General features: G+C 34.8%; 1 protein-coding gene across 1 annotated transcript; it reads right to left on the reverse strand.

Annotated features, from left to right (window-relative positions):
- Positions 1 to 17928, reverse strand: LOC106873246 (centriolin). The gene is made up of 10 exons (XM_014920566.2): positions 17561 to 17928; positions 5100 to 5336; positions 4848 to 4972; positions 3902 to 4174; positions 3257 to 3443; positions 2438 to 2631; positions 1417 to 1548; positions 770 to 1031; positions 406 to 572; positions 1 to 243 (listed from the first exon to the last, which is right to left on the reverse strand). Exons 2-10 carry the CDS (start codon positions 5302 to 5304, stop codon positions 1 to 3), a joined length of 1788 nt encoding a protein of 595 aa, XP_014776052.2. The 5' UTR covers positions 5305 to 5336; positions 17561 to 17928.
- Positions 17929 to 23367: the final 5439 nt, after the last annotated feature.

Raw genomic sequence — 23367 nt, forward strand, 5'->3', positions numbered from 1 at the left:
CTACATATCTAAATTATGAATGGAGAAATGGATCTTGAAAAAAAAATAATCACAAAGAAAAATCCAACATTGAACACTTTTATGGAAAAAGAAAAGATTTCTTACATATATTGGTTCATTTGGTGGAATATTTTGAAGTTGCCATTTTATTTCAGATATATCAGCGATATTGTTCTTTATTGATATTTCAGCTTTGTTTACTTCTTTCTCTAGAACTGCTGCTTGGTTTCTGGAGAGATTAACCTAAAAAAAAAATATTTAAATATGTATTGAAGAATTACATGAAGTATTAAATAGTTTTGCTGTTCTGAACAACATCAGAAGAAATATCAGACAGTTTTTAAAAAGAATGATAAATTATATTAGAATATTTGATATTGCTTAAAACTAAAAATATGGTCTTACAGATTTCATTTTATCTGCTAGTTTCTGTCGAATTGCTGTTTTTATTTCATTATTTGGAGAATGTGGTCGGACTAGGTCTGTCATTTTTTGCAGTTCTTGTTGTGCATTTTCAACTTTGGACTCTGTATCAAAAAGTTCTTCATGCAGTTGTTTAAGAGAATCACTAGCTGTAGAAAAATGAAAAAAATGATAAATGATTAAACAAATACACAAAATCATTCTGGTTTTAGAATGAACAATGCTAAATCTTGGAATATTTCACAAAGCCTTTCTACATTTTCTGTTAAACATGTACGAAGGATTGATCAATTAGTTTGATGTAAACTAAAAAATAACAGGTTCTGAGTTCTTATTTAAAACTTACCAGAATCTATCAGTTTCTGCTTCTCAATCAGCAGATCATCCATTTCTGTTTTCTGATGATGTTGTTGTTGCAGTTGTTGTTGCAGGTGCTGTTGCTCTTCCTGCAACAATAAGATGTTTTTGGCAATATTCTTCTCATCTGAAGATAATTGTTTTTCTTCTCTCTGTCCAGATGATTTTAGAGAGTTTTTAGACTGTTGAGGTGTAAACAGGGCCTTCCCAATGTAAGGGCTCTCTAGTAAAGGTTCATTGTCATCAGTGTCCTTTTAGGAAGATGAAAGACGAAAAAGTTTTTTTTTAGTTTAGAAAACAAAGTTGTGTTTTTGACATTTTTACATCAATTTCCTCATCTCTGTCTTTTAGCATGCATTGGAGTGTGGTATTCAAATTCACACACATTATTGTTCTTCTGACCAAACCATGAAAATAAACCCATAATGTAATATACTTTTCTTGAGAGCACAACATAATGTTGATTGCAGGATTTTTTTTTTTGCTATCTTTATTTCTCGCTGGGAATGGTTGTCTCCCTTGCATTAACAGCTATTACCAAAAGGTAACCACAAGTAAATGTAAAGTAACATTCTGATAAAAACATAATTTAAGAAAATAAAGAAACTGATCAACAAACACTTGAAAAGCACTCACAAGAGTTTGGTCTGGTTGTGGTTCTTCTCCAAGACTGGCAAACTTGGCATCGATTTTGTAGAAAGCTAGTTCTTGTTCTAACTGGTAGTGCTTCTCACAAGCTCGATGCAACTCCTTGGTCTTTTTCTTAAGCTGAAGTCAAGATTAATCAGTATCATCATTAAGTTGACTGTCTGACCTAATTAATGCTATCTGTCATTAACACAGTGTTGTTTCTTTTTTTTATCTCTTTTCTTTATATTGTGTCCCTAGTCCTTCCTCAATATTGGAGTTGTTTGGTACAACCAGGATAAATTATGCTTATCTTGCACAGTTGTTGATGAAGCAGAGCTATGGTCAAAGGCATTCCAACCATGAGCATCCTGTTTTTTTTTTGTAAACTTATGGCGACATTGTTCAATATGTTCTTTATTTTTAAAGACAATAGGGTATGGTATGAGGGATATCTGGTTATTTCAAGCAGACTGAGTGACCACAAAGAAACTTTCTCAATGTTAATAGGGTAGAGGAGAAGTCTTAGGTTAATAGATAATTGTAGGGTAATAAGGAAGTTGATATGTTACTTCCTTAGAATTCTACAACAGAAGAGCTGGTTGTAGTATGGTAGAGAAGACTTGCATATTATAACTGCTTGTTGAATTTTAAAATAATTTCTAACATTTCTTTTTGTTTGTTTACTCTTATTCAAACACAGACAAATCCTCTATTAGCTACATAAAAGAGTACATTATGTTGAAGAGAGTCCCAGAGTTTGTAGCTTATGGGATACAAGTTCTTGCATGTGATCTGCTCTGTCATGAATGTATTGTATTAACACACACTCATATACAAAAGTTTTGATGGAGCTGTAAATAACTCTTACTGCACTCTTTTAATTATATTTAATCATTGTATATATGTGGGTACATGTTAAAAAAAAACCATATATTATATTTGAAATTAAGTATCTCTTTGTTGATCCTAAAAGTATCAAAATAAACAAGATAGATTTATAAAGATCTATGTTCTTATATGAACTTACCAATTCATTCTTTATTTTTAATTCTTCTTCCACATTTTTGTTTACTTCCAATGTTTCTTCTGTTTTTTTTCTTTCATTCTGAAAATTAACTTCCAAACGTTTCAATTCTCCAATAGACTTGTTGTGTTCCTCTTCCAGTTTTTGGTATTTTCCATCTTGTTGTTCAATGGTTTTCTCAAGTTTAATAATTTCCTCTAGAAATAAAAAAAGCAACTTTTTACTTTAATATATTTCTGTTAAGAATGAAGATAGTAATCTTTGGCACCATGACTTTATCCTTGAGTGCCTTTAGTGGAGTTTACTCCATTGCAAGCATTCAGACCAGATGCCTAGTTCCCTCTCCACTCATATTTTTCTTGCAGACATTGATCTGCAGTCGTTCAAGCTGGGCATCAGCCACATTAGCCTCCCTATTCTAAGGGTGTGGCCTGCAGAGACCATGACAGTTATCCTTCTTTCCCTAACTATCATCATCATCATCATCATCATCATCATCATCATCATCATCATCATCATCATAATTATCATCATTTAACATCTGTCTTCCATGCTGGCATGGGTTGGACAGTTTGACTGGAGCTGGAGAGCTGCACCAGAATCCAATTGCTTTTTTTGGCAAGGTTTCTACAGCTGGATGCCCTTCGTAATGCCAACTACTTCACAGAGAGTAGAAAATAAGAAAGACATAGTAGCAAGTAAGCTCTTTAAATGAATAGGGTAACATAATCATAGTTTACCAATTTTCATTCAGTCAGGAGGAGGAGGAGGAAGAATGAAATCCATAAATAATTATCAAATAAAAATAAAGCAACTGCTCACCCATAGAGAATCTCTCCTTAGCTTTTTGTCTATCCTGGGCATTGATTGGTTGGCCATCAAGGATATCCAAAGTACGAATGTGGAAGATGACATAAAGACGAGAGTGAGGTAATTCAGCCAAAGGGTTGTCTGCAATACTTAATTGAGCCAAATCAGGTAATGGTTTTAGTCTAGAGAGTTCATTGAGCTGTGAAGAAACAACAAACATAAAGTGCATAAGTGCTCATGAATGTGTGTGTGTGTGTGTGTGTGTGTGTGTGTGTGCGCGTGCGCATGTGCATAGAACTTCACCATCTACACAAATTTGCTTATTTTAATTAGAGCAAAAGAAAGTGGGAGTGAGAGAGAGACAGACAGACAGACAGACAGAAAATATTAGGAAATTTCCAGTATTGCAGGAATAATTATTCTGATAGCAAGCATAGTTTATGAGTAAACAAGGTAAAAATAATGCTTATTCTATAACATGTTGGAATAATACAGATGTAACATTGTCCTGAAAATTTAATTTACGTCTTTACAAACATTTTTATGACATGGCTAACTTTTCCTTTACCTTAAACAAAATTTTAATTTTTTCACTGCCTCATTGAAGTCAACAAGTTAGTCAAGCAATTTTGATATTAAAATACACAGAATACTTACAGAACCGAGATTGTTCTTTGCAATCTTGAAAACTCGCAGAGTTTTTAGCTTTTTGCCTAGTGATTGTGGGATGTGTTCAATCTGATTACCAGTTAAGTTGAGGACCTGCAGTCGGCAGAGAGAGTCTAATCCTTCTATCTTTTGGATGAAATTAAACGAAAGGTTGATCTCCAACAAATGGCTCAGCTTGTCCAATTTTTCTATTTTTTCAATGAGATTTCCACTGAGATTCATGGTTTGAAGATTTTTTAGGGAATCTAAGTTTTCGATGTACTGTGGATCAGACAAGTAAACAAAAATTTGTAGCAAGTTTTGAAGCTGTTAAATTTTTGAAATGGTTAATTGGGTTGACTCTAGTATATTATTACCCTTATTTTACATTGTCCTTGTATAATGTCAGGAATCAAGATTTTTTAAAAACAATTCTTGAAATAAAATTATTTTTCACATTTCTATGATAGCCTATACCATTTCTCTTTCAAATAATCATGGCTTTCATCATGGAAAAGGTAGTCAGTAGCAATGAATATGGCTTCTAATAGAAGGATCCTGAAGGTTGGTTTACTTGGATTTCATTGATGATATAGCGTTGTTGGCAGCATTCAGAGGCAATCTGCAAGGCCTGACTCATTATCTACGTGAGGTTATGAAGAAACCTGAACTAAGAATTAATTTTAAAAAGATGAAGGCCATGGAGAGAGCTCAAACACCTGCACACACTGACTCAGTGGCTGATGACCAGAATGCCAAAGGCATAAGCCAATTTGCGTATCTTAGCATTTTTCTGATGAAGTTGTTAAAATTCATGCCAAATGCAGAATGGGAAAGGAACAGCAGTATTTCAGTGAATGTGTGAAATCTATTCCATAAACACACTGAATATCAATATCAGTGGTAATGACAATGATGATGAGGATAAAGCTGATGATGGTAAATTAATACTTACTTTAATTTTTTTACCACTGTCTTTGGACAATGTGAGGTTGAGTGTTGTGATTAATGTTAGGTTGTCCTGTTTGCTGACTTTTTTGATGAGCTCTTCTGTTAAGTAGCGAACTCCAGCAGTGGACCCTGTAAATAAGTGGCAGTTATATATGATTTAATTATTTATGACAGACTATCTAATGCAGCAACAACAGGTGGTCACTACTGTAACACGGACAGGTTACAGAAGGAATTATTAAGGGATAAGGGTTACCTTGGCTTAGGGCTGGAGACATGGTTCTACTGGAGGAAAAGTCCATACTACCAGAGACACTTAGCTGGACTCGTCGAGGAATATCTTCAACTGAGCGAGTAATATTTGAAACTGGAGATTTTCTTGGTATCTTGACTGCTGTTGGATCCATATTGGAACTTTTGGAGATTGGTAATTGAGAAGTTGATCTTTTTGATTTCCTCATCTTCCTTCTTTTCTAGTGTTTCACCTGAAAAACTGAAGAGAAAATGTATTATTATTATTACTATTATTATTGAGGCAGTGAAGGTGGCTAGCTGGCAGAATCATTAGCATGCTGAGCATGCATGTTCTGAGTTCAAATTCCACCGAGGTCGTCTTTGCCTCTCATTCTTCTGGAGTCAATAAAATAAGCACCAGTCAAGCTCTGGGGTCAATGTAATCGACTTACCCCCTCCCTAAATTTGCTGGCCTTGTGCCAAAATTTGAAGCCGTTATTATAATTGTTATTATCATTATTATTAGGATGGTGAGCTGACAGAATTTTTAGCATGCCAGACAAAATGCTCAGTGGTATTTCATGTCTTTTCATTCTGAGTTAACTCTTTTGTCACCAACCTTGCTGACACTGGCTCTGGCTTGAAGTACAAATGTCTTGTTTTCATAACTTTTGAATTAAAATCTTCCACCAAACCTTAGTCACAATTTATGTTCCTAACACTAGCTGAATGATAACTTAGTTATTTTACTAGATTCTTTGTTATATTTAAAAGTAATCGAAAGAAACACAGAGCATCTCAAAATAAATACAGTAATGAAAGGGTTAAAGTCCCACTGAGGTTGACTTCACTTTTCATCCTTTCAGAGTTGATAAAATATGTAGCAATTAAGTGTTGGGGTTGATTGAAACCATTATTTATTATTTATTATTATTATTATTATTACTATTATTATTATTATTATTATTATTATTATTATTATTAAGGCAATGAGCTGGCAGAATTGTTAGCACGCTGGTGAAATGCTTAGCAGTATTTGGTCTGTCTTCATGTTCTGAATAATAATAATGTTGTTGGTGTTGTTGGTGTTTTTGTTGTTGTTGTTGATTCAAAACATGAAGTATTTCGTCCGTCTTCATGTTCTGAATAATTGTTGTTGTTGTTTTGTTGTTGTTTTTGTTGATGTTTTTGTTGTTGCTGTTACTGTTGTTGTCTATTCAGAACATGAAGTATTTTGTCTGTCTTCATGTTCTGAATGATTGTTGCTGTTGTTGTTGTTATTGTTGTTGTTCTTGCTGCTGCCGCCGCTGTTGTTCTTGTTGTTGTTGTTGTTTATTCAGAACATGAAGTATTTCGTTCTTCATGTTCTGAATAATAATTGTTGTTGTTGCTGTTGTTGCTGCTGCTGCTGCCGCTGCTGCCGCTGCTGCTGCTGCCGCCGCTGTTGTTGTTGTTGTTGTTGTTTATTCAGAACATGAAGTATTTCGTTCTTCATGTTCTGAATAATAATTGTTGTTGTTGCTGTTGTTGCTGCTGCCGCTGCCGCTGCTGCCGCTGCTGCTGCTGCCGCCGCTGTTGTTGTTGTTGTTGTTGTTTATTCAGAACATGAAGTGTTTCGTTCGTCTTCGTGTTCTGAATAATTGTTGTTGTTTTTGTTGAAGTATTTCGTCCGTCTTCATGTTTTGAATAACTGTTGTTGTTGTTGTTGTTGCTGCTGCTGCTGCTGTTGTTGTTTATTCAGAACAAGAAGTATTTCGTCCGTCTTCATGTTCTGAATAATAATAATAATAATAATTGATGTTGTTGTTGCTGCTGTTGTTTATTCAGAACATGAAGGCGGACGAAATACTGTTAAGCATTTCACCAGCGTGCTAACAATTCTGCCTGTGCACCGCCCTAATAATAATAATCACTGCTAAGCTTTCAAGATGCTTCCTTTTGATAGTTCTGAAAATTCTGAACAATTTTACAATCAGTTCAAAATAGAAAATTTTAAGTAACTTGCCATTTATTTCTTACCAAAATTAATAAGGGAACATAGGTTATTTTAAACTCTTTTGTATTTCTTTTTGGAGATTAGTAAATAATGGTGTCAAGAAGATACACCAAAATAACACACCAAACTATATGGTCTTGTGTTAATGAGAATAATTGCAAAGGCTATTTAGTTATATCCTTCTACAGACTAAGTAAAAATACTATTTCAGTTGCCATTCAGCTTTCTGGGATCAACGAAATAAGTACTGGTCCATAAATATTGTGATTAATTAAATCGCCAACTCCTATCTTGAAAAACTTTTTACCCTGAGCTAAAATTAGAAATCCTTATTTTATTCAAATCCAGCTGGAGTCAGCTCTACTTTTTGATATTCCATGATCTAATCTGTGATCAATTTTAGTTGTCATTTTATATTCGAAGTTCAACTCCTGTCCGGGATAATTATGTCTTTCACCAAATTATTTGTCTTTGTTAAAAAAATCAATATTATTATTATTTGTATCATTATTAGAGCTGTGAATTGCCAGAATCATGAGAGTGTTGCTACAGTATCACACTCATTATTTGTTCTGGCTTTACATTTTGAGGTCAAATCCTGCTGAAGTCAATTTTGTCATTCATCTCTCTGGGGTTGATAAGATAAAGTGCTTGTCAGGTCCATCATCAGACTTTAGTAATTTGTAATAATGCTGAAGTGAAATCACAAAAGTGGAGTAAATCTGAGGGTGTACCATTGAATAGTGAAGGGGCAGTGCTGTCCAGTCCACTCCCTTCATGATGGGCATGATACTAGTCCAAGGGTCCATATAATTGACTGACCTCCTCCCTCTAAAATTTTAGCCTTGTACTTGTTAGAAACAATTATTATCATTGTTATTCATTGCGGTAATTAATTAAACCCTACTATAAGCAACATAAACTGTACTTTTATTATGTTTTTATTCTAAACAAAGTGTTATTGTCAAATCTCCAACATACAAATTCATTTATCATTAGGTCATACTGATATTTGATTATTATCAATAACTGAAACATATTTACAACTGAATATTGTGTATATGTGGTAATGGTAGTATTGAGGACAAGCTGATGTCTGAAAAATAAGTATATGTCCATAGTGATATTCAAATGTTAGATGATTAATACAATTAAGATGGTGGAATTAGTTCAGGTCGTACACATTTACTTCAGTGCCTTTAGTTATCTCTCACAAGATCAATAAAAATACTGCCAGTATTACGAGATCTGATCAATAAGTATCCGGACTGTTGTCATAGTAACAAACCTAAAGCATGCAGAGTGAAGCCACTTGGCTCAGATTAACCATGAACTCTGCTGTGCATGTGCACTAATGTTTTAAAGTTCTAGCTCACTTCCGCTGTTTACTGCAGTGCTTGGAAGGAAGCTGTGTAGCGTGTGATTGTCACATTGACCATGACGGAGAAAGTTGTCATGGTGATACCTGCTCAGAGCCCTACGTAAGGTTGCAGAAAGTGTATGGAGAGGAATATATGAGCCACACACAAGTATATGAGTGGTTCAGACGTTTCCAAGATGGCCGAAAAAATGTCGCCATCGACAAACGTTCTGGGAGACCCACAACCAGTAGAAGTGAGGAAAACATTGCAGATGTGCATGTAGTTGTGAGGGGAAATCATCAAATCACCATCTATGAGTTATCAGAGGATGTACAGATTAGTTACAGTTCAGTTCAGTCCATTACAACTGAAGATTTGGGTATGTGATGCATGTCTGCCAAGTTTGTGTCAAAACTGCTTTCAGCAGGCCAAATAGACACTCAAGTTTCAGTTACACAAGATCTCCTTCATTGTGTTGAGTTCGATGAAAGCTTTTGAAAACTTTGCATAGGCCTCTGAGTAGGTATCACCAAGCTTTTGGCAAAATTTGATGCAGATTCTCTGCTCAACTTTCTCTGTCATAGTCAATGCAACAATTTCATGCTACATACCTTCCTTCCAATCACTGCTGTAAACAGCAGAAGTGAGCTATAATGTTAAAACTTAGTGTGCATGCACAGCAGAGTTCAAGGTCAATATGTGCCAAGCGGCTTCATTCTGTGTGCTTTAGCTTTGTTAGTATAGCAATAATACGGATACCTATTGATCAGTCTACTTATAGTAGGCAGAAGCCAGTCTAGTATGCTCCTACCTATAATACTCTCCTTAGCTGACCATACTGTTGTTGTAGAGTGCATATTAGCTTTACTCAAAGAACCCTGTGGAATGTAAGTAGCTAACCAATCATCTGGGTGTTGGTCTCTTACTCATCAATCTAAATTTGCTATACCTCTGTTGGATTGAAGACCTCAGAGTGCATTGTCTTCAGTGGTTATAAATTCAATAGCTAATTATGAGTCAGCCTGGAAATACTGAGTTTCCTCCAGTCCTAGTCTGATTTTGAAGCTCTTTGACTCTGCTGGTAGCCATAACAAAGGGAAACAAGCTCTAAATGGTCAGAGCATGGACTTTGTCTTTCTACGGCTCTTGTTTCTGATGGTGTAATATCAATACAATGTTTTTTGCTCATGAGGCTATAAAGAAACAATGGGTTTCTTTCAGTTCCTGTCTACCAAGTCTACTCACAAGGCTCTAGTCAGCTCAGGGCTATTAGTAGATGACACTTGCTCAAAGTGCTGTATATTTTCCTTTTATTTTGTTGAACTGAGTAGTGATTTTTAGATTGTTCTGTTGCCCATTCTATAAATCAATACTTGATATTAAAAAAAACTAGCATTCCTGTGTTCTGAATAAGCTATGTGCATGCTTCTACTTGACACACTCAACTCTCTACTCATCATATCTAATGTGTCACTGCATACCTCAATCATTCTTGCTGGAAGTTCCTTCACACCCATACTTTCCTTGCAGATGTCAAGCTATACATATTCATACTGAATATCAACTGCATCAATATTACCAGTTGGGAATGCTGTTAAAGGTCATGAGCACTGCTTCTTTCTTCCATGACTATCTTATTTAAAAAGAAAATCTTGACCAAAAAACAGCAAAACTTTAAGTCTTATTTATACACATAAATCTTTTGTAAGAAGTTTGTTGACAGAAATTTTTGAGTCTTTTCTTCTATTAACAATTTTATCAGTGTATGTGTTTGTGCAATAAATTCCTCTCCATGAATTGAAGGTGTGAAGCTTCCATTGAATAGAAACATTTCTATTAAAGAATTCAAATGTAACCTTATCATGACTAAAAACATTTAATTATTATATAAGCAATACCATCTGTGTATTTCAGAATTTAGGCTATTTTATTTTTATTTATATACTAGCATACCTGGGTTGGCAAAAATGCTGACACTTTTATTACTGATAGTAAATGGCACATCAACACAACGGGGGGAAAACTATCAATAATTGTCAGCAATCTAGTAAAAATATGTACATACACAGAATTGAAGCAGTTGAAGACTAAGATGTAACATCTCGGTTGAAAATATTTCCTATATAATGCATGTTTGTGTATATATAAACACAGACACACACAGATGTACATATATTATATACTTATATATTGAATTATCAAAGTTGGGAGTTAAGTCCAGGTTGGATGCAGTCTAGAATGTTTGTATGTCGACCAGCAGTAGCACCATCCTAGATGTAAGAGCAATCCTCTACTGTGGATCTCAGCTATAGTTAGTAGTTGTTGGACACTGAAGTATTTTCTGTACATCACTTCCATCAGCATGTCACAAGCAGCTTGTGAAAAGTTGGTTTTATAGTAGAGTCAAACACAGGTATCAGAACTGTATCACCCTTATCAAATAGTTAAGCTCTCACTGCTCCATATAGTCTCTGCATCTAAAGACTACTGACCATGTGTAAAATACAAAAGTTTCAGTAATACCTGGCTCCACATCAATACAGTAAATTATATTTTCTGAATTTAATCTTGCAAAAGCTTTCTTTCAAATATCACTGAAAAACTGATGTAGCATTGTCTTTTGGTTTGTTTAAATTTTCAAGAACACTACTTCAGTTAAAAAGTGCCAGATAATTTTTTATTATTGCTTGATTGATTACATTCTTTTGTGTCTGTTTGTGCATGCATATATTAACAATCTTTTGTCAACTTGCAACAATGAGAATAAACACCTTTAACATCTGGTGACACATTTTGAATAATTAGAAAAATACTAATTGTCATAAACCTCATTAAATGAATTTTTGGCATTACTTTTCTCACATTACTCAGACACCATTTGGACCATTGGAGAATTTCACTGTTTCTTCATTAAATTTGCTGCCAATAAGAAATGGCTTTTCATCATTATTGCCAGCGTCATCATCATCGTCATCATCATCATCATCATCATCATCATCATCATCATCATCATCATCATCGTTGTTGTCGTCATCATTGTTGTTGTTTTAACATTCAGTTTTCTGTTTGTATGGTTGGGTGGAATCTGTTGAAGCTGATTTTCTATGGTTGGATACCTTCCCTGTCATTAAACCACACCTATTTCCATGTAAACTAATACTCTTCTATGACCAGACATATTTACATGGAAAATTAGAAATGTAAGATGTTGCTTGCATGATGGTGAACTCAATAAAAACTATCATGCAATGACAAGGCAAGGAGACAATTTCTCTCTTTCTCTCTCACATACACACATGATAGGCTTCTTTCATTTTTTGTTTACCAAATCCACTCTTTAGTCTTTGATCAACCTAGGGCTATAGTACAAGATACTTGCCCATGGTACCATGCATTGGGACTGAACCCAAAACCATGTTAGTTGGGAAGCAAAGTTCTTACTAGGCACACAAAAAAATGTATACTTCTGTTGATACTTTATCTCTAATTGTGTTTCAAAAATATTTCAGTTGTCAGAATAGCTAAAATAGTGGCAAAGTTAAAATTAGATTTACCATCTTCATCTATCAGAGTTTTTGACAAGGTGAAATTATTTCTTGTAAAAGTCAAAGAAATACCCATATTGATTCAACAGCTAGGCTTTTCATAATGACTGTGATTCTTTGAGAAACTTTGAAGGTGTGGATCTAGGAGTGAGATTGATGTCCTTGTTTGGATATAGGATTTGGGTTACTCAAAGTTTTTCCCAGTTTTATTCTATCATATCAACTTAATTGAATCTTAGCTGACTTTGCATTCAGGATCATATAGCCATCACATGGCAACAATATAGTGACCACCACACGATACAGATCACCTCATGCTGCATTATCCAGTTACTTTAATCTTGAGTGAAATATGGAACAATCCATGCACTGTGGAGGCATGCATCACTTCGCACTGAAAATGTAAATTTGGAGGTGTGGACATTATACAAAACAAACAAAACCAATCACCAGGAAGTTAATGGCATTTTCCAGCCATTGTCTTTCTTTTCAAGAAGTTTTATTCCTATTAAGATGAAATATAGCACTTTTCAAAAAAAGAATGTCTATAAAAGTATACTGTCTTTATAATTTTTGCCATATGTAAGGAAATGTTTTTGTAGTGTATACAGGACAGAAACATTTTACTTAAGGACTATTTTCTTGCTTCAGCGAGTACTCTCCACTCTGTTACTAGGACATCATCTCACAGTTCAAGATTGACAGTTTTAAGATTGCTAAATTCCGACTTTGTTTTTCTTAGCATGTGAAGATTTGACTCTTTAAGTTTCCAGCAAGTTAGTAACAAAGGAGAATAGCAATTGTGCAAGCAGGCAGACCTGTCAATATATTCAACCAGTTTCTCAAGCCAACATAAAAACACCATTTTACCTACTGTATTCAATAACCTTTACTGTTCACCTGCAGCTGAAACAATATACTACCAGGTATTAAACATTCTGCACACATTGTCAAATGCTGGTATCCTTGAAACTTTGAAATTATAATCATTTATTTAATGTGGCCACTCCTGAACAAAGGTTTGCAAACAGGGGCCTAAATCTTACTCCAGAGTGCCAGTAATTAACTGAAAGTCCAGGCACAGCAAAGCTCTATTAGGAACTTTTATCACCCCACCCCACATAAATCCATTTCAGCTATACACACACACACACACACACACACACTATGTATGTGTGTGTGTGTATGTCTAGTTGTTATGCTGCCTCAATCCAATGGATTTACTAATCCAAGCTGCTGATGCATTATACCCAATTAACAAAGGCATTTCCTGTGTCCAGCATCTCAACTGGATGACAACTTTGAGGTCTTACCAATTACAACATTTCAAGTACAATATTTTTACTTTTCAGTATCCTAGGTTATCTATGGACTGAATGATTACTCACCATCTCTGCAGCATAGGAATAGCAGAGTGTTTCCACCAATAATTTAACACTTCTCACACGTATCCCTACAAATCTGTTTCTTATGTTTCCTGCAGAACAAACCAATAGCTTAATTCCAACTACAACTGAGAACCTCTTTTGGGGATAAGAACCACAAAACATATTTTGTGTGTTTGTGTACTGTAGCCAATTAAGCAAACTCATACAACTAGCATACACTAGACCCTGCCCAAACCTATTTCATTACAAGAAATTTTTCAAAATCCACAACATTATAAGTATTGATAGATTAAAACCAGTATTACCTGACTTGCAAGAAAATTCTACAAATATTGCAAGCAATTCAAAAATAGACCATTCTCCTTAACATAACAGTGTTCTCAACAAAACATTCTACGATACTATCTTCATCATATACATTTTCCAGACCAATCTAAGACATTTGTCAGCTAAAGTCACTCATTAATCACTATTAACCTACATTGAAACAAATTCATTCAAAAAGCAGCCAATATCATTTTGTTTCCCAATGACAACACCGCAATAATCAATCACCTTAACAGTTAGCATATTTCCAACTAATTAAATAGCAATATAAACACAAGCAATATAAATTCACCCTCATACAATGGCAGCCTTTCCAACATCTCATCTTCTTTTGCAGGTATATGAAAGAATTTAATAACTCTTTTACTATGTGAAACATTTCTATCTCAAATCAAGGAGGGAACCTCTACATGTACAATGACTTACTTTTAGCTAAATAGTTTTCTTACAGTTATGTCACCAGGAAAGGACTATCCATAGTAATTTTTCTTGCATAAAACCAACTTACAGCTCATCTAGTGTAACTGTCTCTCTAATTGAGCTATAACTCTTTCTGTAATTTTCAAACCAGTTCTAGTATTTTGATATCCCTATTATTTTCTCTCTCAAAGGCATTTCTTTTATCCTTGTGACAGTTGACTATGATGTTGCTGTATCACTTGTTGAATATAACATCTTCTTGTACAACCTGATAGATGATGCTACAATGTCTTGATTTTCTCTGATACATTACCTTGCATTTTGGAACATATCATACCTCTGGTCATCATATTGTAGAGCATTGGCAGACCACTTACTTTCTGCTTCTTCCCTTGTTAAATAAGCCTTTGTCTGACTTCTCTTTTAATTACCTGGTATAAATTCTTTGCTGTGCCTATTTTTCTAACCTTTTGAAGCTTGTCTCTTTGCTTTACTAGCTAACCCTAACTGTCTCGCCACCATGTCACCCTCAGTCTGGTTACATGCTATGGAGTTGATCTGTACCCTTGTAGCCCTAGGTTGTCCCGTAATAACCTTCAGTTGTCTCTATCTTCACTTGTGTTCACTGACAGTTAAGCAAGAGTCTCACCGTCATTGTAGGTGGTGTTTATGCTTGCAACCAACTGCAAAAGCATGTCTGGCCACTTTTGACATGTTACATGATCTTTGTGAACAAAAAGCTCCTTCAGATGGTGTCATTTATTTTCTATTCATCGTATTACCATGTCCAGGCTGTTTATTGCTCAATAGACTAGGGGATTATTAACTTAAATTGGAAACAAGTAAAAGTCGGTGGCAGGAAGGACACCTGGCCATTGAAAATCTGCCTCAATGAATTCTGTCTGATCTATGCCAGCATGGCAATCTACATTTATATAATTTTTCCTCTCTAACCATCATTTCTAGACCCACCACGAGGGAACATGAAAGTTGCTATGTAGTCACACACCCAGCTAGAAATCGCAAAGAGATAATCAAATCACACCAAAATAACACATTACGTAAACTAGTACCTAATATTTTAATATCTGCAACTAATAGATGTCACGGCTGAACACATTTTATCGTCGGTTTGATTTTATCCTTGCAGAGTCCGTGAAGTAAAATACCAGGATAGATTTAATATTTGAATTCCCCAAAGAATTGTCGGAAATTAGCTTGTGGGTCAAAAAGTGTAATTTCTTTGGATGAGTACGTTTTAAGATTACGATTAAGGAAAAATACTTTTTTTATTGTTAGGAGTGGATGGGATGAGTAGAAGCGATTCCAGTCACCTTTTCTGTAATTTTTCAATGCTGACTTTCTCGTTACGACTTATGTTATGCATGTTTTGAAAAATCCTAATTTCAGGTGTTTAAAATATAAAGCTGAACTAATTTTCGAAAAGCAAAACTAAAACGTTACGAAAAGATGAAGAGAAATCCACTTTTTTTTCTTCAGAATGCTTAAAACATACACATCCGAAGAAATTGCGGTCTTGGGCGCACTAGATATTTCCGACTCTATTCTTTAGGTACGCCTAATGTTTCAATAAAGCATCGAGATGCGAATAGAAAGATGACAAAACTTTTATTCATCGACCGTTGGAGAGATGAAAAGTAGTATAATTTGAACCACAGTATGATTATTTTTGAAGCGTAAAAAATAAGAGAGAGAGAGACAGACAGACAGACAGAGACAGAGGAAAAATTGCTCTAAACTCGGAAATAACCTCTAACTTCCGGCAGATCGTTGTCAAAGCAACTTATATACTATCGATAAGCCCCATCCCCAATCCTTTGCTTTGGAGATAAAAAATGGAAATTGTTTGCCTTATCTTGTACTATTTTATCGATAACTTCAGTGTTGACAATATATCTATTTATTTCGTACATGCCCTCATCTCTTTCCACACGTTTTTCGATCTGTATATGTGTTTTCGTACCTGTCAAAGACTGGGATCGATAGTATTGACTAACCCCTGGCCTTGTGCTTATATCATAAACCGCTATTATTTTAAATTTTTTATTTTATTTATTTTAGATATAACCAATTTCTCACTTCTCATGAATCCAGCCCACGCATGCATCCCTATAGTCATATAAACATAAACACGCGCACGTGCAAGTTTATGAGGGAGGTGACAGTCGATTAAATCACCCCCTCAGTACTTGACTCAAAAGCAAAGTTGATTTCAGCGGAATTTGTACTCAGAACGCCCAGGGATGTCCTCAAATACTGAAAGGTATTTTGTCTGCTAGTGGAGTGGCAGACACAAGATTACAAATTCTGGAGGAGTAGAGTCTAATACATTTATTTCAGTACTTCACTGGTACTTCATTTTATGGACCCCGGAAAGCTGAAAAGCTATGGTCGACCTAGGTGAGATTTGAACATTCTGAGTTCAGATTCTGCCGGGATCGACTTTGCCTTTCATTTTTCCGAGAGTCATTAAAATAAGTACCTGACAAGTATGTCTCAATTGCAGAATAACCGAGCAAAATAACAAATAATGATGTTTTTCCCCTCCCCCTTTTTTTTTCGACACAATGTGACAAAATTAAGAAGGTGGTGAAGATGTTGTGGCCTTTGCAATTCATGAGGTAAGGATTCGTAGCATACTCGACTTAGGGGCAGTAATATGAAGTGAACAAAATAATGAATCCCGCAATGCTGACGCGATTTACTTCTCCCGACATCACAAAAGCAAAATAAATGAGGTTGCACTTTCGAAAGTAAATGACAAAACGCTCCACAATAACAACGTAAAGTTAAACGTAGCTTTTACCAAAATCATATCGGTGCTACATATGCTTATGAGGCTATATATATACTCACAAATGCAAATAAATATTTGTAATTGTACACACAGGCATGTATGTATGTATGTAGAGATAGATAGATAGATATGGATTGGTGTACATGTGTGTACAAATGGGGGGCGGGGCTATTTCAGTTCATGAAGTGGGGTGTATATATTTCATTTAGAAGCTGAAGATTCGTAACTTTGAGAGTTTCTAGTGTCTGATTATTCAAATCTTTGAATAGTTGAAAACATGAAGTTCCGACTGAGGAAGCTTCTTCCTGATAACACTCACATACTACACGCACACACGTACTCACATGTACGTACACATTCACACACACATGCATGCACGCACGCACGCATACCACACCCCCACACATTGTCTCTCTCTCTCACCCTTTCTCATGCATATACATACACAGACAAGTCTTTTGTCATTGTAGAGATCAATCGATGTCACACAGTAAACACACTCACTCTGCATGTTGTGTTACACTAAACTAATGAATATGTACGTGGACATCGTATGGCATAAATGAAGTGATCAGCCAGCCAATGGTAGAGTGACAAAGAGAAAGTAAAGGTTTTCTGTCTTTTTTACCTGTTGACAATTGTGATCACAGCTAGAGTGATGTGAGATTCAGCTGGGGCGAATTCATAGCAGACGTATTCCTTTGTCTAACGAAAAGCAGTACTGGAAGTTTGTAGCTGGTTCACTCTGAAGAAATACATTTTACAAACCTTCCTTCCAAGACATGTTCTGACCTGTTCCAGCCTGTTTCTCATTTCAGCTCTCTTTCTCTCTCCCTCTCTATCCCTCTTCTCTCTCTCTATTTGTCTCCCTTGTCTCTCTCTCTCTCTCTCTCTCTCTCCCTGTCCCCCTTCTCTCTCTCAACTACACACACACACACACACTCACAAAAGAACAAAAAATACAGTTGAAATGGAGTGGAGTATTGTGGAATAACAACCTATATAATGACAATTTAACGGCAACTACATTGGTAACATGTAGCTTACCAGCAGAAACACACAAGCACCCCCCCCCATTCACACACATCTTTTTTTTTATTCTTGTAATGGCTTCAACTATTATATTGCAGCCATGGTTAGATGTTGCCCTTCAAGGATCTAGTTAATTTTATGGCCTCATTACTTAATTGATCTCCAATTTTGTCCTGGGACGTGAATTTTGGATCCTCAATATCTGCATATTTCCAACAAAAATTTATAGTAGGAATCTAATAATATAGTCAACGTTCATACACATATTCACATGTCATACTCTGCACATGTGTAAGAATCAATGTGGATTTCATGTTATAGCTAAACATTTTGTTTTATATACACACACAAACACTTATCAAATTCTACATATGTATATAAGAACCTATGATATAGATCTAACGTTATAGTTACTTAAACATTTAATGTGCGTGCGCGCGCATACACACACATTCTCACTCAAACACATATGTGTAGAGAATGATGTAATTATTTCCATTCCTGGAGTTCACACTGTTATCTATCAAGTTGATATCTATCATCAACAATCCAGCATTTTCCTGTACAAGCATATGCCTATGCATATACATTCCTTTTCTGTTCCACACCAGAGAAATTGGAGTATTGGTTTAGTTTCATCATTGACTCCATTTACCTTTCAGTAATTGATCTGTATGTCTGCTGAATTTATATTCTTTTGATTTTATTCTATCTTCTATGATCTAATATAAGGCCATTTCTTAGGCAAGTTCCTTTTATATTTTAATTGATGACACTAGAAACCAAATCTTTTGAAGTGTGTTGTCACCTTTGGATATTTTAGATTACTTTATTCAATTCCTGCTGCTACCACTTAACACCAACATTATTGTCTTCATCACCATCATTATCATGACCTTTTCCATCATTCTCTCTAAAATCTCAGTTTCTGTTGGTATAATCTCTGCTACTACTGACATATCATCATCATCATCATCACCACCACCACCACCACCACCTCCACCACCACTTCCACCACCACCTCCACCACCACCATCACTATTCCAACCATGATATTCTATTTAATGAGATTTTTAACCTTGGCAAAAGGCCGTGTATTTTGGTCAATTAAATTGATCCTAGTGCTTGATTGGTGTATGTTTTGTCGGGCTTGGAGGGATGAGAAGCAAAGTTACTCTTGGTGGATTTGAACTCAAGGAGATATGACTCAATACTAAAAAGCATTTTGTTTAACTCTCAACCAATTGTAACACTATACAGCATTCTGTGTGATAAGACGTCTTGAAATTAACTCTTTTATGAGCAAAGGCATTATATGTGATTTAGAACATTGCAATTATGTGTGTGCTCATATTCAATTCTACTTTGGGCAAGTATCTTCTTGAGATGGGACTTTAGGCAAGTTGGAAGTTCATTGAGAGTCCATCCGTTCTTGTTTTGTGGTGGTAAAGTAAATCTGTCATCATGTTTTAACATCATCACCTGGATCTTGGGTATCTTTAGCAGTAGTACTCTGTTGCTAGTATTCAGGTTAGATTGCCAGTCTGAGGAGAACATATTTCACCAGTATAAGAGGCCTTGAAAATGTCATGGGTGCTGCCTTTTCTCTTCTGACTAAACAATTAGAAGAAAATAAAACTTGCAATGTATAGTGTGATTCCTTATAGTTTGTGAGTATGCATATTTGAAAATTATAATGTTGTTGTACTAAACCAGGATTTGAACTGGTATCTTTACCTTCTTTCTACTAATCATTGTGGTATCAGTGGCACTAGAGTTGTTCCTATTTCTGGTATCTAAGTAAACTTGGACCTTGTAGAAGCAAATTTATTGCTTGAGCATTAATGAAATAGCTATTTACAGTTAGATGGCTATTTATTCAACATTTTTTAATTTGTTTTAAAAGGATTGGGATCTGAAACCATGTGTTGAACCAATATTGTTATTCAGGAATACCCCACATTATGGAAGTAATGTGTTCCTGAAAAAGTTACTGTAATGCAGAATTAATTTTTCCATTGATTTTCATGTTTACAAAGTATTAACATCTTCTGATGGATTTGAAACAACATCAGAAAACAAGCAACACTATGCATGAAAATAACAATTTCAAATCATACATGGTATTGTGTGTATATATAAAAATATTTGAATGGAAGTATCTAAGGGAATAATGCAATACCATAACCACTAGGCATGTGGCTGAGTGGTTAGGGTGTTGCAGTCATGATTGGCATTGTCTCTTCTATACTATCACCATACAAACATCAAATATTATACTATATCTTGTATAGTGAGGAGCACTCAAAAGCATAATGAAAAAGGTAAAAGTAGACTCACAATAAATATGAGTCAACTCTGGTTTTAAATACCAATTTAATACATTTTTTAATGATGTTAATGATTTTATGACAGTTATGAATATCACATCTAATCTTTCTTCTCTATAAATCTAAAGTATTATTCCCAGGTAAAAAATCAATTTTGCATTTGATGTACTATTTTAGTTTGGTACCATGTTAGTATGCTAGTTGTAATCCTCTTTCTATTAGTAGTGTCAGAAGCCATTAAGCTTGATTGGTGAGAGGTGGGATGTATAGGTACATAGTGAATCTGTAGTCTTGCCTAGACTTGAGTCAGTTCTGGAATGTTATTTTTGCAACATTGGGTTAAAGCAGGTTTCGGGAATTTACAACCCTGAAATTACCTTTATTTCTTTATCTTTTGGTTTTCAATTTATGGCAATTAATTGTCTTATGTTGTTGTTATTGCTGAGATGAGAAATTCCTGAATGTACACAATACAAAGTGTGAATGTTCTTGCATATATTTCGGTTGCTCTGGTATATTGGTGGTATCACATAAGGCTTTTACTCACAATTGATTAGCACTTAGAATACTTGTATATTTTAGTATCCATTGTGTAATTCTTCTAGCAATTGTGTACTGTGAAAGGGTGGATTTACGTGACTGAGTAGTACCATCATTACCACAGATATCTCCAACTACAAAAATTTAGCTACTGTTTGTTTTTGTGCTGTTTTTTCATGTTTGTTTGAATCTCCACTCTGAAAACTTAGAAACTTTTCAAGCTACAAAGTATATATATTTTCATTAATGATTGTTAATCAAAATAGTTGATTTTTCCAAAAATTGCCCTTTTAACAAGTTACTTAGATATTAAATGCATGACCCAAGCTCTTATCAATGTTATACACTAGACAGATTACAGGTCAATAAAAAATTATCAGTTCCAGAGAAAGTGATAAAAGCAATAGAAATGGTTACAAAATTTCTTTCAGTTATTAATAGATATAGTAGTTAGTGTAGCTGGCTGTATGGTAGTGATTGCAGTGGGAACAGATAGTTAATGATGCAAAATGCTTTCAGATATTAATGGATATAGTAGTTAGTATAGCTGGCTATATAGTAGTGATTATGGTAAAAGTGAAAGCTAATGATGCAAAAATGCTTTCAAATACTAACTATTTGTATCTAGGGAAAAAATATTTTTATGTATTAACTTTTGGGTTAATATTGGGACAAATATTTCTTCAGAATGCTTAGAAGAATGGGTGGTGGATGCTAACTGAATGTAGCCTTGCTAGTAGTAGTAGTAGCAGCAGCTATACAATGCTTACAATGGTTTTCACTTTAGAATACTTATGATGACCACCTAAAAAGATTAAATAATTCATTCCACCATATCAAAGATTCTAATTACAAAATCAGAATTTTTGTAATTTGTTTCAGGCTGATTGTGATCTGACTATGATATCACAGATCTTAAAATTTTCAATTTTCTGAGGTTGGAATATGAATAGGGTCTTTTGTTTGCATCAGTAATTCTCTTAGTGAAAGGGAAATTGCAACAAGAACCAAAACTTAGTCATAAATTTAGCTCACTGCTGCTCACCATGCTTAAATTTACCTACTTTTACAATTGATTCTCTTATATTGACACAAGGTGACAAAATTTAAAAGAAAGATACAGTTAAATTACTTAATCCCAGTAATATATAACAGTTACTTATTTTATTGACCCTGAGAGAGTTAAAAGTTGACTCCTAGGAGTATTTGATCTAAGGCAGTATCAGTAAAGAACTAAATAAAACTGTCTTGCAATAAATCTGATTGTTCTATCATGTCTGCTACTCCATCACCAACTTTACATTTTGAGTTCTTAGTATCATTTCTTTAAAATAATTTAACTGGAGGAAGAAGGGCAGCATCCAAGACCTTATTGCAGGTCTTCCAAGACTTGTGGGAAGAAGGAATAAAGTTATCTTCATATCAGAGACCTGATCTGAATGCTTGCAAAAGAGTGGACTCTGTTAAAAGCATCCAAGGGCTAGATGGTGGTATCAAACTAGGTGACAGATTATGTCTGTCACCTAAGAATAAGAGTGGTCTCCCTCTCTTATGGGTCTCCATATAATTTCTGACTGCCAAATTTCACTCACAAGGCTCTGGTTGTCTCAAACCTATGATAAAAGACGCTTGGTCAAGATGTCATAAAGTGGGATCGAATATATAACCGCATAATTATGGGGTGAACATTTTTAGCCACCTAGCATATTGTAGTTAAAGAAATAAATTCCTTGTAAACTGAGTCTAAAGTATGACTGATGAGTTGGAAACAGGTGAAACAGTAGTGCCCATGGCCCTTTTTTCAGGTCTGCCAGGACGAGTGAGAGAAAGGAAGAAAATTACAATATCTTGTATCCTCTCTCTATAACACATTGGACACATACAAAAGAAACCAATATTGATTTCTTATATGATATAAATACTGAGAAAAACTGGTTAGCTTTTGGTATACCAATCAGTCTTTGGCAACATGACAAAGCTTGATAATCATCATAATAATGATGCATCACTTTTGTTGTCCAGTCTGTTGATATATATATGTATATATATATATATATATATCTGATATTGGCACACAGCCACACATTTGTAGAGAAAGGCTATTGTAGATAGAATGTACCCTTCTGTATGACTAGAGAGATGAAAAGCAAAGTTAACTCCAGTGGGATATAATTTCGGAGTGAAGCTAAATACTGAAAAGAGTTAGTATAGTTATAGTCATGTCACTGACCCATTATAATAAAACGAATTAATTATTATTATTATTATCATTATTATTATTATTATAATTAGGCAGTGAGCTGGCAGAATCATTAGCATACCAGGCGAAATGCTTAGCAGTATTTCATCTGACTTCACATTTTGCCGAGGTTGACTTTGCCTTTCATCCTTTTTACTGACAGTAGAATTGTGTCAGACCAATTTCCTATAAAACTTTGACACTTTTGGGAATATGGAATTATTAAAAAAAGAATGAAAGTGAATGTCAGCATTTGTGTATGTGTGTGTGTGTGTGTGTGTTTGTGTTAGATAG

This window comes from Octopus bimaculoides, chromosome 21, assembly GCF_001194135.2.
Source record: "Octopus bimaculoides isolate UCB-OBI-ISO-001 chromosome 21, ASM119413v2, whole genome shotgun sequence".
In the NCBI taxonomy this organism is placed as follows: Eukaryota; Metazoa; Mollusca; class Cephalopoda; order Octopoda; family Octopodidae; genus Octopus; species Octopus bimaculoides.

What these genes read in the sequence shown, in the direction of transcription:
- LOC106873246 (XM_014920566.2), bottom strand. Translation starts at nt 5,304, where the DNA reads ATGAGGAAATCAAAAAGATCAACTTCTCAATTACCAATCTCCAAAAGT. An exon ending in CACAACCAGACCAAACTCTT is followed by an intron (nt 1,032 to 1,416) that starts GTGAGTGCTTTT and finishes TCTTCCTAAAAG; the next exon opens with GACACTGATGACAATGAACC. An exon ending in TAGCAGATAAAATGAAATCT is followed by an intron (nt 244 to 405) that starts GTAAGACCATAT and finishes TTTTTTTTTTAG; the next exon opens with GTTAATCTCTCCAGAAACCA.